General features: G+C 46.6%; 1 protein-coding gene and 1 long non-coding RNA gene across 2 annotated transcripts in view; one reads left to right on the top strand and one right to left on the bottom strand.

Moving 5' to 3' along the window:
* Positions 1-1,529, bottom strand: part of LOC310844392 — a 3,393-nt gene extending 1,864 nt beyond the window's left edge. The window contains exon 1 of the long non-coding RNA XR_014564073.1: positions 1,404-1,529. This is a non-coding gene — a long non-coding RNA (uncharacterized lncRNA). The remainder of the gene's footprint in view (positions 1-1,403) is intronic.
* MTG1 (mitochondrial ribosome associated GTPase 1) lies at positions 1,440-12,863 on the top strand (the record flags this gene model as incomplete). The annotated part of the gene is made up of 11 exons (XM_083738494.1): positions 1,440-1,743; positions 3,502-3,568; positions 4,589-4,691; positions 5,293-5,373; positions 5,638-5,694; positions 6,979-7,069; positions 7,248-7,309; positions 9,268-9,364; positions 10,929-11,010; positions 11,125-11,237; positions 11,992-12,863. 11 exons carry the CDS (start codon positions 1,440-1,442, stop codon positions 12,087-12,089), a joined length of 1,155 nt encoding a protein of 384 aa, XP_083594620.1. The 3' UTR covers positions 12,090-12,863.

The following is a 12,863-nucleotide window of genomic DNA, read 5'->3' as shown; positions in this document are numbered from 1 at the left end:
AGAATAAATGTCTCCCAGCCAGACTCCAGAATTGGTTCGCTTTCTGTTTTTGCTCATGTCTTTCTGTTTTTGCTCATGTGATAAATAGCTATCCTTGTTTCTGACACTGCCTGTACAGTGGTACCTCGGGTTAAGTACTTAATTCGTTCCGGAGGTCCGTACTTAACCTGAAGCACCACTTTAGCTAATGGGGCCTCCCACAGCTGCTGTGCCACCGGAGCACAATTTCTGTTCTTATCCTGAAGCAAAGTTCTTATCCTGAAGCACTATTTCTGGGTTAGCGGAGTCTGTAACCTGAAGCGATGTAACCTGAAGCGTATGTAACCCGAGGTACCACTGTATCCATCTTTATACTGAGACCCCCTGGGTATAGGGTGGTATATAAATTCAATAAATAATAATAATGTACTTTGGAATGGAAGCTAAGAGTTTTTAACCAATTTAAGTGCCAACATGCCAGCATGAGACAGGATAACAACACTAAGGTACCCTCAAAGGTTGTCATTCAGTACTCTTGTCTGCAGTCTCATTACGCCAGACAGCAATGACTGTGCTGTAACAGGTGCCCTAAACCACCCATCCTCATTTCTAACCCAAAATATACAGTGGACAACACTGCAGACACTTTGTTCTGCAAACATATGGACTGCACTTGCGTTTTCATTGACGGGGCAATGTTGTATACAGTGGTACCTCGGGTTAAGTACTTAATTCGTTCCGGAGATCTGTTCTTAACCTGAAGCACCACTTTAGCTAATGGGGCCTCCCACTGCGCCGCCGCCGCAAAATTTCTGTTCTCATCCTGAAGCAAAATTCTTAACCCAAGGTACTATTTCTGGGTTAGCGGAGTCTGTAACCTGAAGCGTATGTAACCCGAGGTACCACTGTAAATGCTAAAACAATATTGCACGCAATATTAAGGCTGGGCTGAGGAAGTCGACGAAGGCTTCCCCTTCAACTTTTTATTTGGGTTGAGGGTTTTGGGTCCCTTATTCCGAATAGGATTCCTCGCAAGAAAAGGGAAAAGTTGACAGATATGGTGTGGGTGGGTGGGTGTGAAAGCCCACGTAAGTATATGGTAAAATCCTGGATATCCCTCCCGCTCCCCCAGTGTTTCCTATGGCCAGAAGTCATTCCATTAAACAGCAAAAAAAAACCACCACTACCTAATGTCAACAGAAATAACAACAATAAATAAAATACTGCCTGAATGCAGCGATCAGCCTACTCCGTGCAATTCTAGGGCTCAGCAGGGACCACGAGGTCTGTATCCCCACCCTCAAAAAAAACAACACGGTACTTTCGAACCAAACTACTCAGAAAGGTGCGTTCACACGTTTGCGTGAAACACGTGTGCGACCCTTGCGGGTCAGAACACTTCAGCCGTCGCTTTGCTCCCATACCTGCCTCAACGACGAGCCCAGCTCTTCGTTCTGCGCATGCGGCCTGGGGTGCCTTATGGGAGCGCCGGCGGGCATCCGTTCCCAACCGCTGACGTCACAGAGACCCGCCCCAGTCTCGGATTGGTGGGGCGGGGCCTTTGTTCCGTTGCCGTAGAAACAAAACCGGGCCTCTCTACCGGAAGTGCGTATGGCCGCCTGATAGGCAGTTGCCGAGCGAGGCCGAAAGAGGCAGGCATGCGGCTCACGTCTCTCTTGCGGGCGCCGCTCCGAGGCTGGCGGGAGCGGTTCGACTACGGCGGCCGGGATGTGGCCCACTGGTTTCCCGGGCACATGGCGAGAGGCACGTTGGGCCGGTGACCACTCGGGTGGGGAGCGGGGGGAAAGTAGCGCGCAGGCCGGACTTCCGGTAGAAACCAGGGACGTGGCCTCTCTAGGCCGAGGCGTCTCTGTGGCGTGGCTCAAAGCCCTTCTGAGCCAGGAGGGCTTGTTTGCTTTAATATCTGTTTTGTTGTTTGGTCGTTTAGTCGTGTCCGACTCTTCGTGACCCCCTGGACCAGAGCACGCCAGGCCCTCCTGTCTTCCACTGCCTCCCGCAGTTTGGTCAGACTCATGTTTGTGGCTTCGAGAACACTGTCCAACCATCTCGTCCTCTGTCGTCCCCTTCTTCTTGTGCCCTCCATCTTTCCCAACATCAGGGTCTTTTCCAGGGAGTCTTCTCTTCTCAAGAGGAGGCCTAAGTATTGGAGCCTCAGCTTCAGGATCTGTCCTTCCAGTGAGCACTCAGGGCTGATTTCCTTCAGAATGGAGAGGTTTGATCTTCTTGCAGTCCATGGGACTCTCAAGAGTCTCCTCCAGCACCATAATTCAAAAGCACCAATTCTTCGGCGATCAGCCTTCTTTATGGTCCAGCTCTCACTTCCATACATCACTCCTGGGAAAACCATAGCTTTAACTATACAGACCTTTGTTGGCAAGGTGATGTCTCTGCTTTTTAAGATGCTGTCCAGGTTTGTCATTGCTTTTCTACCAAGAAGCAGGTGTCTTTTAATTTTGTGGCTGCTGTCACCATCTGCAGTGATCATAGAGCCCAATAAAGTCAAATCTCTCACTGCCTCCATTTCTTCCCCTTCTGTTTGCCAGGAGGTGATGGGACCAGTGGTCATGATCTTTGTTTTTTGAGGTTGAGCTTCAGACCATATTCAGGGGGTGTGACATAGCTGTCAACTTTCAGATTTGAAAATAAGGGATCAGCAGCCTCGAAAATAAGGGATCAGCAGGCTCACGTGTCCCAGGGACAGTCTACGGGATATCTAACAATCCAGGATAGCAGTGGGAAATGGCGCTGGAATAAGGGAATTTCCCACAAAAAAGAGGAAGGTTGACAGCTATGGGGTGTGATCTCTTAGCTTCTCAGATAAAGCAATTGTCCATTATATGATATGTAGATGATCAAGTTTTCCCCATTTTTTATTTGCTGTGAGAAGTTGTTCCGTTACCAAAAGAAAAGTGAAAAGTTCCTTGTGCAATAATTTAATCTGACTATCTTTTTAAATTGTTAAGAAACTTTGGAATGGGTTGCATTGTACACCTGACTTGTAATTTTGCTTATTTCTGTGAATACCCTTTGCCAAAACAGTTGCACTAGTTCACATGTCCACTGCATATGAAAAATCATTCCTATTACCTTCCAACCTCTCCAGCATGCTGCAGAGGATGTTTTTTCTATATAGCTGAGTATTACAGGTGTTAAATTCTATCTATGTATTAGCTTAAAAGAATTTACTCAAATACTGGCTGATATTGATTTTAGTGGGGGGTTAAAGCCATTTAGGGTTTTAAAGGTCAGTACCAACGGCGCTGTGGGTACTGAGCCTAGGACTTGCCGATCAGAAGGTCGGTGGTTTAAATCCCCACAGGGTGGGGACAGGGTGAGCTCCCGTTGCCCGTTCCCTTCTCCTGCCAACCTAGCAGTTTGAAAGCGCGTCAGAGTGCACGTAGATAAATAGGTACCGCTCCGGCGAGAAGGTAAACGGCATAGACTATTCCAATCTGCCTCTTCAAATTTGATACGAAAGTCCTTTTCCCGATTTTTTTGTAGGGCTGAAGGATATGCAGAAACGCCTGCGAGTGGTCGACTGTTTACTGGAGGTTCACGATGCCCGCATATCCTTTTGTGGGGATCAGCATTCATACAAGCTACACCCATTAAAACACATCCTTTCCCTTAGAAATAATTCCTGGGCACTGCAGTTTTATCCCCTCACAGAGTTAACAATCCTCATGCAGCTTCACTGTGTTGGCTTGTTTCCATTTATAATAAATTATTATTATTATTATTATTATTATTATTATTATTATTATTATTATTATTTCTACCCCGCCCATCTGGCTGGGTATCCCCAGCCACTCTGGGTATCTTTAGGCAGAACATCAAAAACAGAATAAAACTTCAAACATTAAAAACTTTCCTAAATAGGGCTGCCTTCAGATGTCTTCTAAAAGTCAGACAGTGGTTTATTTCCTTGATATCTGATGGGAGGGCGTTTCACTTGGCTGGTTGCCATTGTTGTTGTTGTTATTCCACCCCCGCTGCCACCATTTTCCCTGAGAACAACTTATGATGACTTACAGCTAAACATCAGAAAAGCTAAGAATGTAGGAAAATAAGAATAAAAAAGCAAACATTTATAGAATTAAAGTTATAGGTAGATGGATAGATACATTAATGTAAGATGTAATTACAGTAAAAACAGCACTGCAGCAGCCTTTTCATTAAAAGCAGTCAGTTGCCAAAAGTCTGTTTGAACAAGAAAGTCTTCATCTATTAAAATTAATGGAATATGCAAAAATGGCGAAACTCACCAGAAGAATAAGAAATCAAGAAGAGAGACTTTTTAAAACAGAATGGTGGGAAATTATTGATTATTTGAGGACATATTGTAAATGATTGATATAAACATGGGCAGTAAGAGATAACTAAGGAAAGGATAAGGGAGAAATGTATAAATATATTTGAATTGTATATGCAGTAATAAAAGCATATGAAATCAGTAACTACAGAAGGGAGAGGGGAGGGAAGTCAAGCAGAAGGTAAGGTAGATTTTTAAAGATTTTTGTTTTTCTAAATGTACACTAGGCTGCTGCTGCTTTTCTCGTCTCTTTTTGGCTCCTTAGCACATGCACATCCCACTCTCAGGCCGGAACCCTCAGTTGCAGGAAGCCTTAGGTATCCGCCCACACTTATTATTGTTGAACAAAATGGATCTGGCAGACCTAACCCACAAACAGGTAAGACCCAAGTAGGTTTCTTCTGCATTTGTCACTTTGACAAGCCCACAAACAAATTCACAGGCTGAGAAACAGCAGCATGAGTTTTCCAACTGGGCATCCTGGAACTTATTTTTAATGTAAATTGTCTTGGGATTCCTTCTGAATCATGAGGAAAGATAGAAATAAAATTCATATTTTCTCTGGCCCTTCTTGCTGTCTCATGCTGACTGAGGTTCAGCAGGTGAGGACTGGAGAAAAGGCTTTCTCAGAGTCTATGAAATGACCTCCCCAGGCAATTGCAGTTGCATTGAGAGAAGATTTAAAACTGATTTATTCCACTGGACATTTTCTAGCTAAAGGTACATCTTAAAGTTCTTTTTTTTTTTTTTACATGGGTCCTCCCCCTTTCTTTTTTTGTCTCTGCTGTATTGTTTTATACTGTTGCTTCACTTGATTTTAAATTGTTCTGTTCTTTTGAGCTAATGCAAGTTGTCAGCTGCCTTGCATCTACTTTGTGAATAAAGGCGAGATACACGTTCTTTGTAAATAAACAGTATAAATAACTCTCATCTTCTTCACGCTCCCTGATTTCATAAATCTCTTCTTTATGTGTTTATAGAGGATTCTAGAATGTTTGGAACAGCAAGGTGTTAGGAACGTCCTCTTCACGGATTGCCTGAAAGATGAAAATATCCAAAAGGTACTACTTTGCTGTCAGAGCAAAGTTACATTCTGGTAAGGTAGGTTAGGAGTGGAAGTTTTGCATCCTAAAATCAAGCTTCTTTCTTGTGCTTGTTAGTGGCTGAAATGGTGAGACCTTGTCTCTTAGCAGATTTATTAAACTTGGGGGATTGAAAAAAAGAGAGAGAGAGACGGACCAGTTGTCCTGTTGATCTCCCTCATTTAGGGGCCAAGAGCAGCCCAACAGTAGTTCCACTGAAACTGCTATTGTATTTCTTTTCAGATTATTCCCCATGTCACAGAACTGATCAGCAACAGTCCACGGTACCAGAGGGATGAGGTCAGTTATATTGTATATAAGGTAAAGGGACCCCTGACCATTAGGTCCAGTCGTGGCCAACTCTGGGGTTGCGGCACTCATCTTGCTTTATTGGCTGAGGGAGCCGGCGTGCAGCTTCCAAGTCATGTGGCCAGCATGACTAAGCCGCTTCTGGCGAACCAGAGCAGCGCACGGAAACACTGTTTACCTTCCCGCAGGAGCAGTACCTATTTATCTACTTGCACTTTGAGGTGCAAACTGCTAGGTTGGAAGGAGCAGGGACTGAGCAACGGGAGCTCACCCCGTTGCAGGGATTTGAACCGCTGACCTTCTGATCAGCAAGTCCTAGGCCCTGTGGTTTAACCCACAGCGCCACCTGCATCCCTCATATTGTATGTAGTCAGTGCTTTTTTTTCCTTGAAGAAAAGTTGCCGGCACTGCGTACTGTAGATATTATCATGATAGGATTCCACACCTGAATACAGAATATTTAACATGGCATTTTAAAAATGCGATTTATGTTCTGGAGCATGCAGAAGCCTGATGACAGTGGTTCCATTTCTGCAAGCACAGGATAGGAACAGGAAATTAACATCTGCAATCAACTGCTGTGGGGCAGGAGGATGGGGTGGGGGATAGGGAGTGGGGCGGCTGAGCTATTTGCCCTTCATTTCTGCAGATGGATATACCGTATTTTTCGCCCCATAGGGCGCACCGGCCCATAGGGGGAAATAAAGAAAAAAAAATATTTCCCCCCCAGAACAGGCAGCTCTCCGCAAGCCTTGGGAGACCAGCGTGACTTCCCGCCGGGCTCCCACGGCTTGCGGATGTCTGCCTGAAGCCCAAACCAGGTCGGGGAACAGCAGGATGGCGGTGCTCCGCCTCTCCGCTGTCCCCCGAGCTTGTAGGGCTGGCGGCGGGGAGAAGCGCGCTTCTCCTTGCCGCAAGCCTCCAAACCAGGTCGGGGAACAGAAGCCCGGGGCGCGCTGTGCAACGCGCTCCAGGCTTCAAGATGCAGGCTGCTATCCGCAAGCCTAGGGAGCCCGACGGGAACTCCTGCGGGCTCGCAAGGCTTGCGGATAGCTTCCTGAAGCCTGGAGAGCGAGAGGGGTTGGTGTGCACCGACCCCTCTCGCTCTCCAGGCTTCAGCGCAGGCCTGCATTCGCCCCATAGGGCGCACACACATTTCCCCTTCATTTTTGGAGGGGGGAAAGTGCGTCCTATAGGGCGAAAAATACAGTACTTCTGTTGTCGGCTATTTTTGCAAGGCTACAGACCACTTCTGGCCTTTCTCCTTCGTTCCAGAACGTGGAGCTCTGCATCATGGTCATTGGAGTGCCAAATGTGGGGAAATCATCCGTCATCAATTCGCTGAGAAGGGTGCACCTCAGAAAAGGTATGTTTTGCTCCTTCGGATCGGACCAATAGCGCTGGTGCATGTGAGCAGATTCCATGGCAACAGTTGCGGTCCAAAAGGCCTAGGGACCTATTCTGTTGACAGCTACTCTGTATGTTGCGTGTAACTGCTGATCTCTCCCCCTCCCCTTTCTCTCTCCCCTCTGCCCAACCCAAAGGAAAAGCCTCCATGGTTGGGGGAACACCAGGCATTACCACAGCAGTTCTCACCAGAATCCAGGTAATACGACGGGCCTTGCACAAATTGGGAAGTGGCTGGGGGGCTGCAGTGCACGACTCCTTTTCTGGGTATATGAAAGCGAAGGATGCATCCCAGATGGATATTCCGTCAGTGATAAATGGCAGTGCTTGAGTAGTGTTGCCATGAATACGTAGCCTCCCAATGTGGCAGGGAAAACCTCTGTGCTCACAGAAGACGGACCTGCGAAGTGTGCAGAGGTGGGTTCTATGTCTGGTTAGATTTGTGTCGGATGTAAACATACAAGTCAACAGACAGCGCCTGTGTTGTTGTTGTTTAGTCGTTTAGTCGTGTCCGACTCTTCGTTACTCCATGGACCAGAGCACGCCAGGCTCCCACTTCCTCCCCTAGTTAGGTCAAACTCATTCTGGTAGCTTCGAGAACACTGTCCAACCATCTCGTCCTCTGTCGTCCCCTTCTCCTTGTGCCCTCCATCTTTCCCAACATCAGGGTCTTTTCCAGGGACTCTTCTCTTCTCATGAGGTGGCCAAAGTATTGGAGCCTCAGCTTCAGGAGCTGTCCTTCCAGTGAGCACTCAGGACTGATTTCCTTCAGAATGGATAGGTTTGATCTTCTTGCAGTCCATGGGACTCTCAAGAGTCTCCTCCAGCACCATAATTCAAAAGCATCAATTCTTTGGCGATCAGCATTCTTTATGGTCCAGCTCTCACTTCCATACATCTGTGTTACATCTTTCTGTGTTACATCTTCCTATTTGCATGAATTGGGAATGCTTGAGGCAGCTGGTGATAATAATTTAAATTTTTTAGTAGGAAAGCAGCGTGTCATTTTTGTGTACGGGTCAGCATGTCAGATTAGGGCCAGGGAGACCCAGATTCAAATCGCCACTTGGCCATGAGATTTACTAAGCTGGTGCCTGGGCAAGTTGCTATCTTTCAGCATAATTTATCTCACTGGATGTTGGGAGGATAGAATGGAGCTGGGTGCGACTTGACCCAGGTACACTGTCCTGAGCTTCTTAGAAGGAAAGCCGAGATATAAAATCAATAGTAAACTTCCTAAAAATACAAAACAGCAGCAGAAAAAAATTACACACCACTAGGCTTTTTAAAGCAATTACATAATTCACCTTCCAGAAAATCTTCAGGAGTCACAAACCTTTCAACACCCTAAGAAGACAAAGCCCAAACTATATAGAAAATTAAAACTAGCAAATGCTGAGATGAACAGGACAGACTTTCTCTGGCAGTTGTAGTTGGCATCTGTCTGTGTCAAGGGACAATGGAGTGCACCCCCGGGGGTGAAGTCCAACGGTCACAGAATCACAGCGCCTGCTGTAGCCGCAGAGACCAGTAACTCCTAGCTGCTCCCTCCCACGTGGTTTTTGCTGCATCAGCAGCAACAAAGTGAGCCCTGGCAGCTAAAAGATAATAGAGAAGATTCCAGGTGGATCTCCCTTGGGGAAAGAATTGCAGTTGGGTCTTAGTTATAGAAGAAGAAAAATTCCTTCCCCTATAGTAACCCACTTAAACTCCATGGGTAGTGGAAGCTGGAGATCCAATGAAGATCTCAGTTGCTGAGATCAGTTACTACAGCTGGTCATTCAGATTGTCTGATCCCAGATTGTTTAGGGACTGATGAGGCAGAAGCAGCACTAGTTTTAATTGTGCTCACCAGCAAACTTTGAGTCCGTGACAATTCTTAAGAATTGCTGCAATATTCATACATTGTTGAGCCTCTGGCTGGCTGCTGTGTTCTGAATCAGTTGAAGTCTCCCAAAGCAACTGTGTGTGTGTAAACTGTTGTAGTAATCAAGGCTGGATGTTTCTAGAGAATCTGGGTCTTGCCTCAAGCAGGACCCCTCTATTCAGAAAGCTGCACTGGTTCTTGAGCATTGAAAGTGAGCTGGGTAGCCATTTTTTAAGCGTATTCTTAGAGCATCATTTCCCAAAAGGATGTTAGATGTCTCCATGTTTCAGGTGAGCGAAAGGCCCATCATGTTCTTGCTGGATACTCCTGGAGTGCTGTCTCCCCAGATTGGGTGTGTGGAAACAGGACTGAAGTTAGCACTCTGCGGTAAGAGGACTCGGTGCTACTTATGGGGCCCCATGCTACTTATGGGGTCTGGGTAGGAGATGCAATTTTATTTTATTTTCATAAAGCACCACTTTTGTAAAACAGCAACTCAAAGGGCTCAACAAGAAGAATTCTTGACCTTGCTGGCTAAGCAAGCAATGCCCCAGGCAGGGGATGGAAATAGCCACATAAGATCCATTGCCAGGGAACCAGAAAAGTCAACTTTTTTCTTAAAAGTCTGAAATGGGGGGAAAATGGGACTTTTGGGAGCAAAATGAATATATTTCAATCTTTTGGGGTGATGAGTGAAATATTTTTTTAAGAATTATGTTAAAATGTTATATAATTCAGGCTGCTATAACTTTTCTAGCCCACAGACTGAAAAAAAATCATATTTGTGATAATAGCATTGTGACTTTTGTTTGACTCCACTACTGAACAAAGCAATGCAATTTGGCCCAGATTCCACTAAGGAGTTGCGCTGGTGGAAGCCAGCAGAAGTCATGCTAGCACAATACGGCTTCCTCCACTCTCATCCCATGCCCCCCCCAATAGTTCTGGGGGTTCAGCAGACTCCCTCTAAAACAGCTTGTGCTGACAAAGTGACCATAATACTGTGATGTTGAATTCCTTGCTTTATGCTTGATGTTGCAAACATACTTTTAAAATTTGCAGAATACAGAGCATGCTTAGGCTTTTGATCCCATCTGGGAATCTGCTGCTACAGCATAATAGCAAGGCACACCCTCCATCATGCCACATTGTTCTGTGAACCACCCTGAGACCACGAGATATAGGACGGTATAGAAATTCAAATAATAAAACAACAACAACAAACCTGCACCTGTGAGGCTTGCTCACAAGTCCAGGGCTGGCTCTTTAAACCATCTTCCTGTATTAGTTCCTTGCCTATGGCTCTGCATATTGCCCTGTGTATCCTGGCCCATGAGGGACGCGGGTGGCGCTGTGGGTTAAACCACAGAGCCTATGACTTGCCAATCAGAAGATCGCCGGTTCGAATCCCTGCGACAGGGTGAGCTCCCGTTGCTCAGTCCCTGCTCCTGCCCACCTAGCAGTTCAAAAGCACGTCAAAGTGCAAGTAGATAAATAGGTACCGCTCCGGCGGAAAGGTAAACGGCGTTTCCATGCACTGCTCTGGTTCGCCACATGCTGGCCACATGACCCGGAAGCTATACGCCGGCTCCCTCGGCCAATAACGCGAGATGAGCACCGCAACTCCAGAGTCGGTCACGACTGGACCTAATGGTCAGGGGTCCCTTTACTTTTACTTATCCTGACCCATACTAATATGAAGCTTGAAAGCAGGGATCACGTGCTAACTTAAACCCCTTTGGAGTCCTGGATTCTGCATTGCTTGGCACCCCAGCCCAACCAGGATTTGGGGGTGTGCTGCATCTTTGCCCAAATGAACATCTGGCTCAGCTTGGGCACTAGAGCGCCTTATTGACGATATCTCCAGCTGCTCATTTGCCGTAGGGCAATGCTTGGTGGGTATAGATCAGCCCAACTCTGCCACAAATCCCTCTGGCCATTTTTCACCCAGGAGCGATCAAGGATCACTTGGTGGGCGAGGATGTCATTGCCGATTACCTTCTTTACACACTGAACCAGCGGCAGCAATTCAGGTGAGACAATCCCTTAAATTCCAGGTTGGGGTTGGAAACACTGGATATGGGAGTCTCCTGTTTTTCTGGTTTTTTTAAAAAAGAAACCTCTCCTTTTGTTCCTTGACCATGCAGTTACGTAGAACGTTATGGGCTGGATGGTCCTTCGGATAACGTGGAGAACGTACTTAAGAGCATCGCTCTGAGCCTGGGCAAGACTCAAAAAATCAAAATACTGACTGGCACAGGTGAGCCCCATCCTCCTCTCCCTGCCACCAGCTGTTCAGGCTGTGTTAAGGTGTCCGCCTGGAAATTTTGGAAATTGGGGGTGGAAAGAGTTCAGCCTAGAGGTAAAACACATGTAGAGAAGCACCCAGGGTCCCCTGTGTCCACTGGCATTTCCTGATGTCCTGCATCTCGGAAGGCAAGGTTTGGTGATCGCCTTTGTGTGCTGCTGCTGTTGCTCCGACATAGTGACGATGGGTGTGGCGTTTGCCTCCTAGGTGGGTCATAAGGGTTAAAATCAGTGGAAACTGATAGGAGGAGTTGGGGTTAGAGGGGGAGTTGTGTGAAAGTCAGTTGAGAGTTGGGAGTTGAAGGAGGAGGTGGGAGGTTATGTCTGTGGGTTGGTTGAGTTGTGTGGTGAGAAAGTGAGAGGAATTGTTAGGTGGAGTCAGATAGATAGTTGGAATAATCAGTTTGAAGTTGTTAGGAACGTATAGGATAGTTAAGGAACTAAGTTTAAGAAACTACCGAGGAAAATTAACTGAAACCATAAGCTTGTTCATGCCTATAAATAAACTTGATTATTTATTAATGTTAACAACTGTCTGGACTCCCTGATTACCCGTGAGTTGAAACAGGTTGGTGGCAGCGAAGAAAGCAATCACAGTGGTGGCACAGGGTCAATAGACCTTCAAACGTCCGGGGGCCCTGTGTAATCGCCACAATGGGCACAAGACAGTTCTGTAATTCAGTCTTCTCCGTCCTTTTGCCCGGCAGGAAATGTGACCGTGAAGGCACCAAACTACAACGCAGCAGCGTCTGAGTTTATCCACACTTTCCGCAAGGGACTCCTGGGGAAAGTCATGCTTGACTAAGGGCAGCACTTTCCTAGGCAGTGCTGAAGTTTTTTCCTGGGTCGTTCTGGAGGATTCTACCTGGGACAGCAGTGTGCCGTCCTTAAGCCTGGAGCCACTGGCAGGTTGACCTCCTTTGTGGATGCAGTTGCAGAGCCCCCAGATGAGGATGGAGCAGGCAGCAGTGGCCATAACTGGCTGCGTTTCTCCCTCTTTTCTGTACGTCTTCCCTCACTGCCCCACCTGCCGTTCCTTCTCCAGGTTGCAGCAGTCAAACGAGTTTTTTATTTTGAGAGAGAGGAAAGGCTTTCTTCAGCAGCTGAAGCACAGTGATCGTAAGGAACCTGTTACAGGTTGCGGTGTCTGTGCGAACAGTTTGTCAGCAAGTTGCACGTGCAATAAGCTAACTGATGACCCCGAGTACCCTTGGGATTATTACTTCCGGGGGGCTTTTCACTGCTGCTTGCTGCTTTCCCTGTGCCAGTATGGAGTATGCAATGATTCTCAGTTTGTCTCTGCTTTCTAAGCAATAACACGAGAGTGCTGCCATTCCACTTTCATTTTAAAAAGTGATGTAGGTTATGTTGATTTTTAACTTGTTTGAACTATGTATGTAAGCTGTCTCCGAATGGTGGCTAACAGTGGTTTTAGTAAATGATTTTTAAAGAAATAGTTCCAGTTCAAAGGAGTTATTTCTGCCTCCTGCTGCCTTACTCTCAGCGAGGACTGCACCTCGCCACTGTTGCCTCCTGCCTGCTCTTACAATATATTATTAAAATGTGAATTGGCCATGTC

The sequence above is a fragment of the Podarcis gaigeae genome (genome assembly GCF_964106915.1).
Source record: "Podarcis gaigeae genome assembly, chromosome: 5".
Classification (NCBI taxonomy): domain Eukaryota; kingdom Metazoa; phylum Chordata; class Lepidosauria; order Squamata; family Lacertidae; genus Podarcis; species Podarcis gaigeae.
This window is presented reverse-complemented; position numbering and strand designations above follow the sequence as displayed.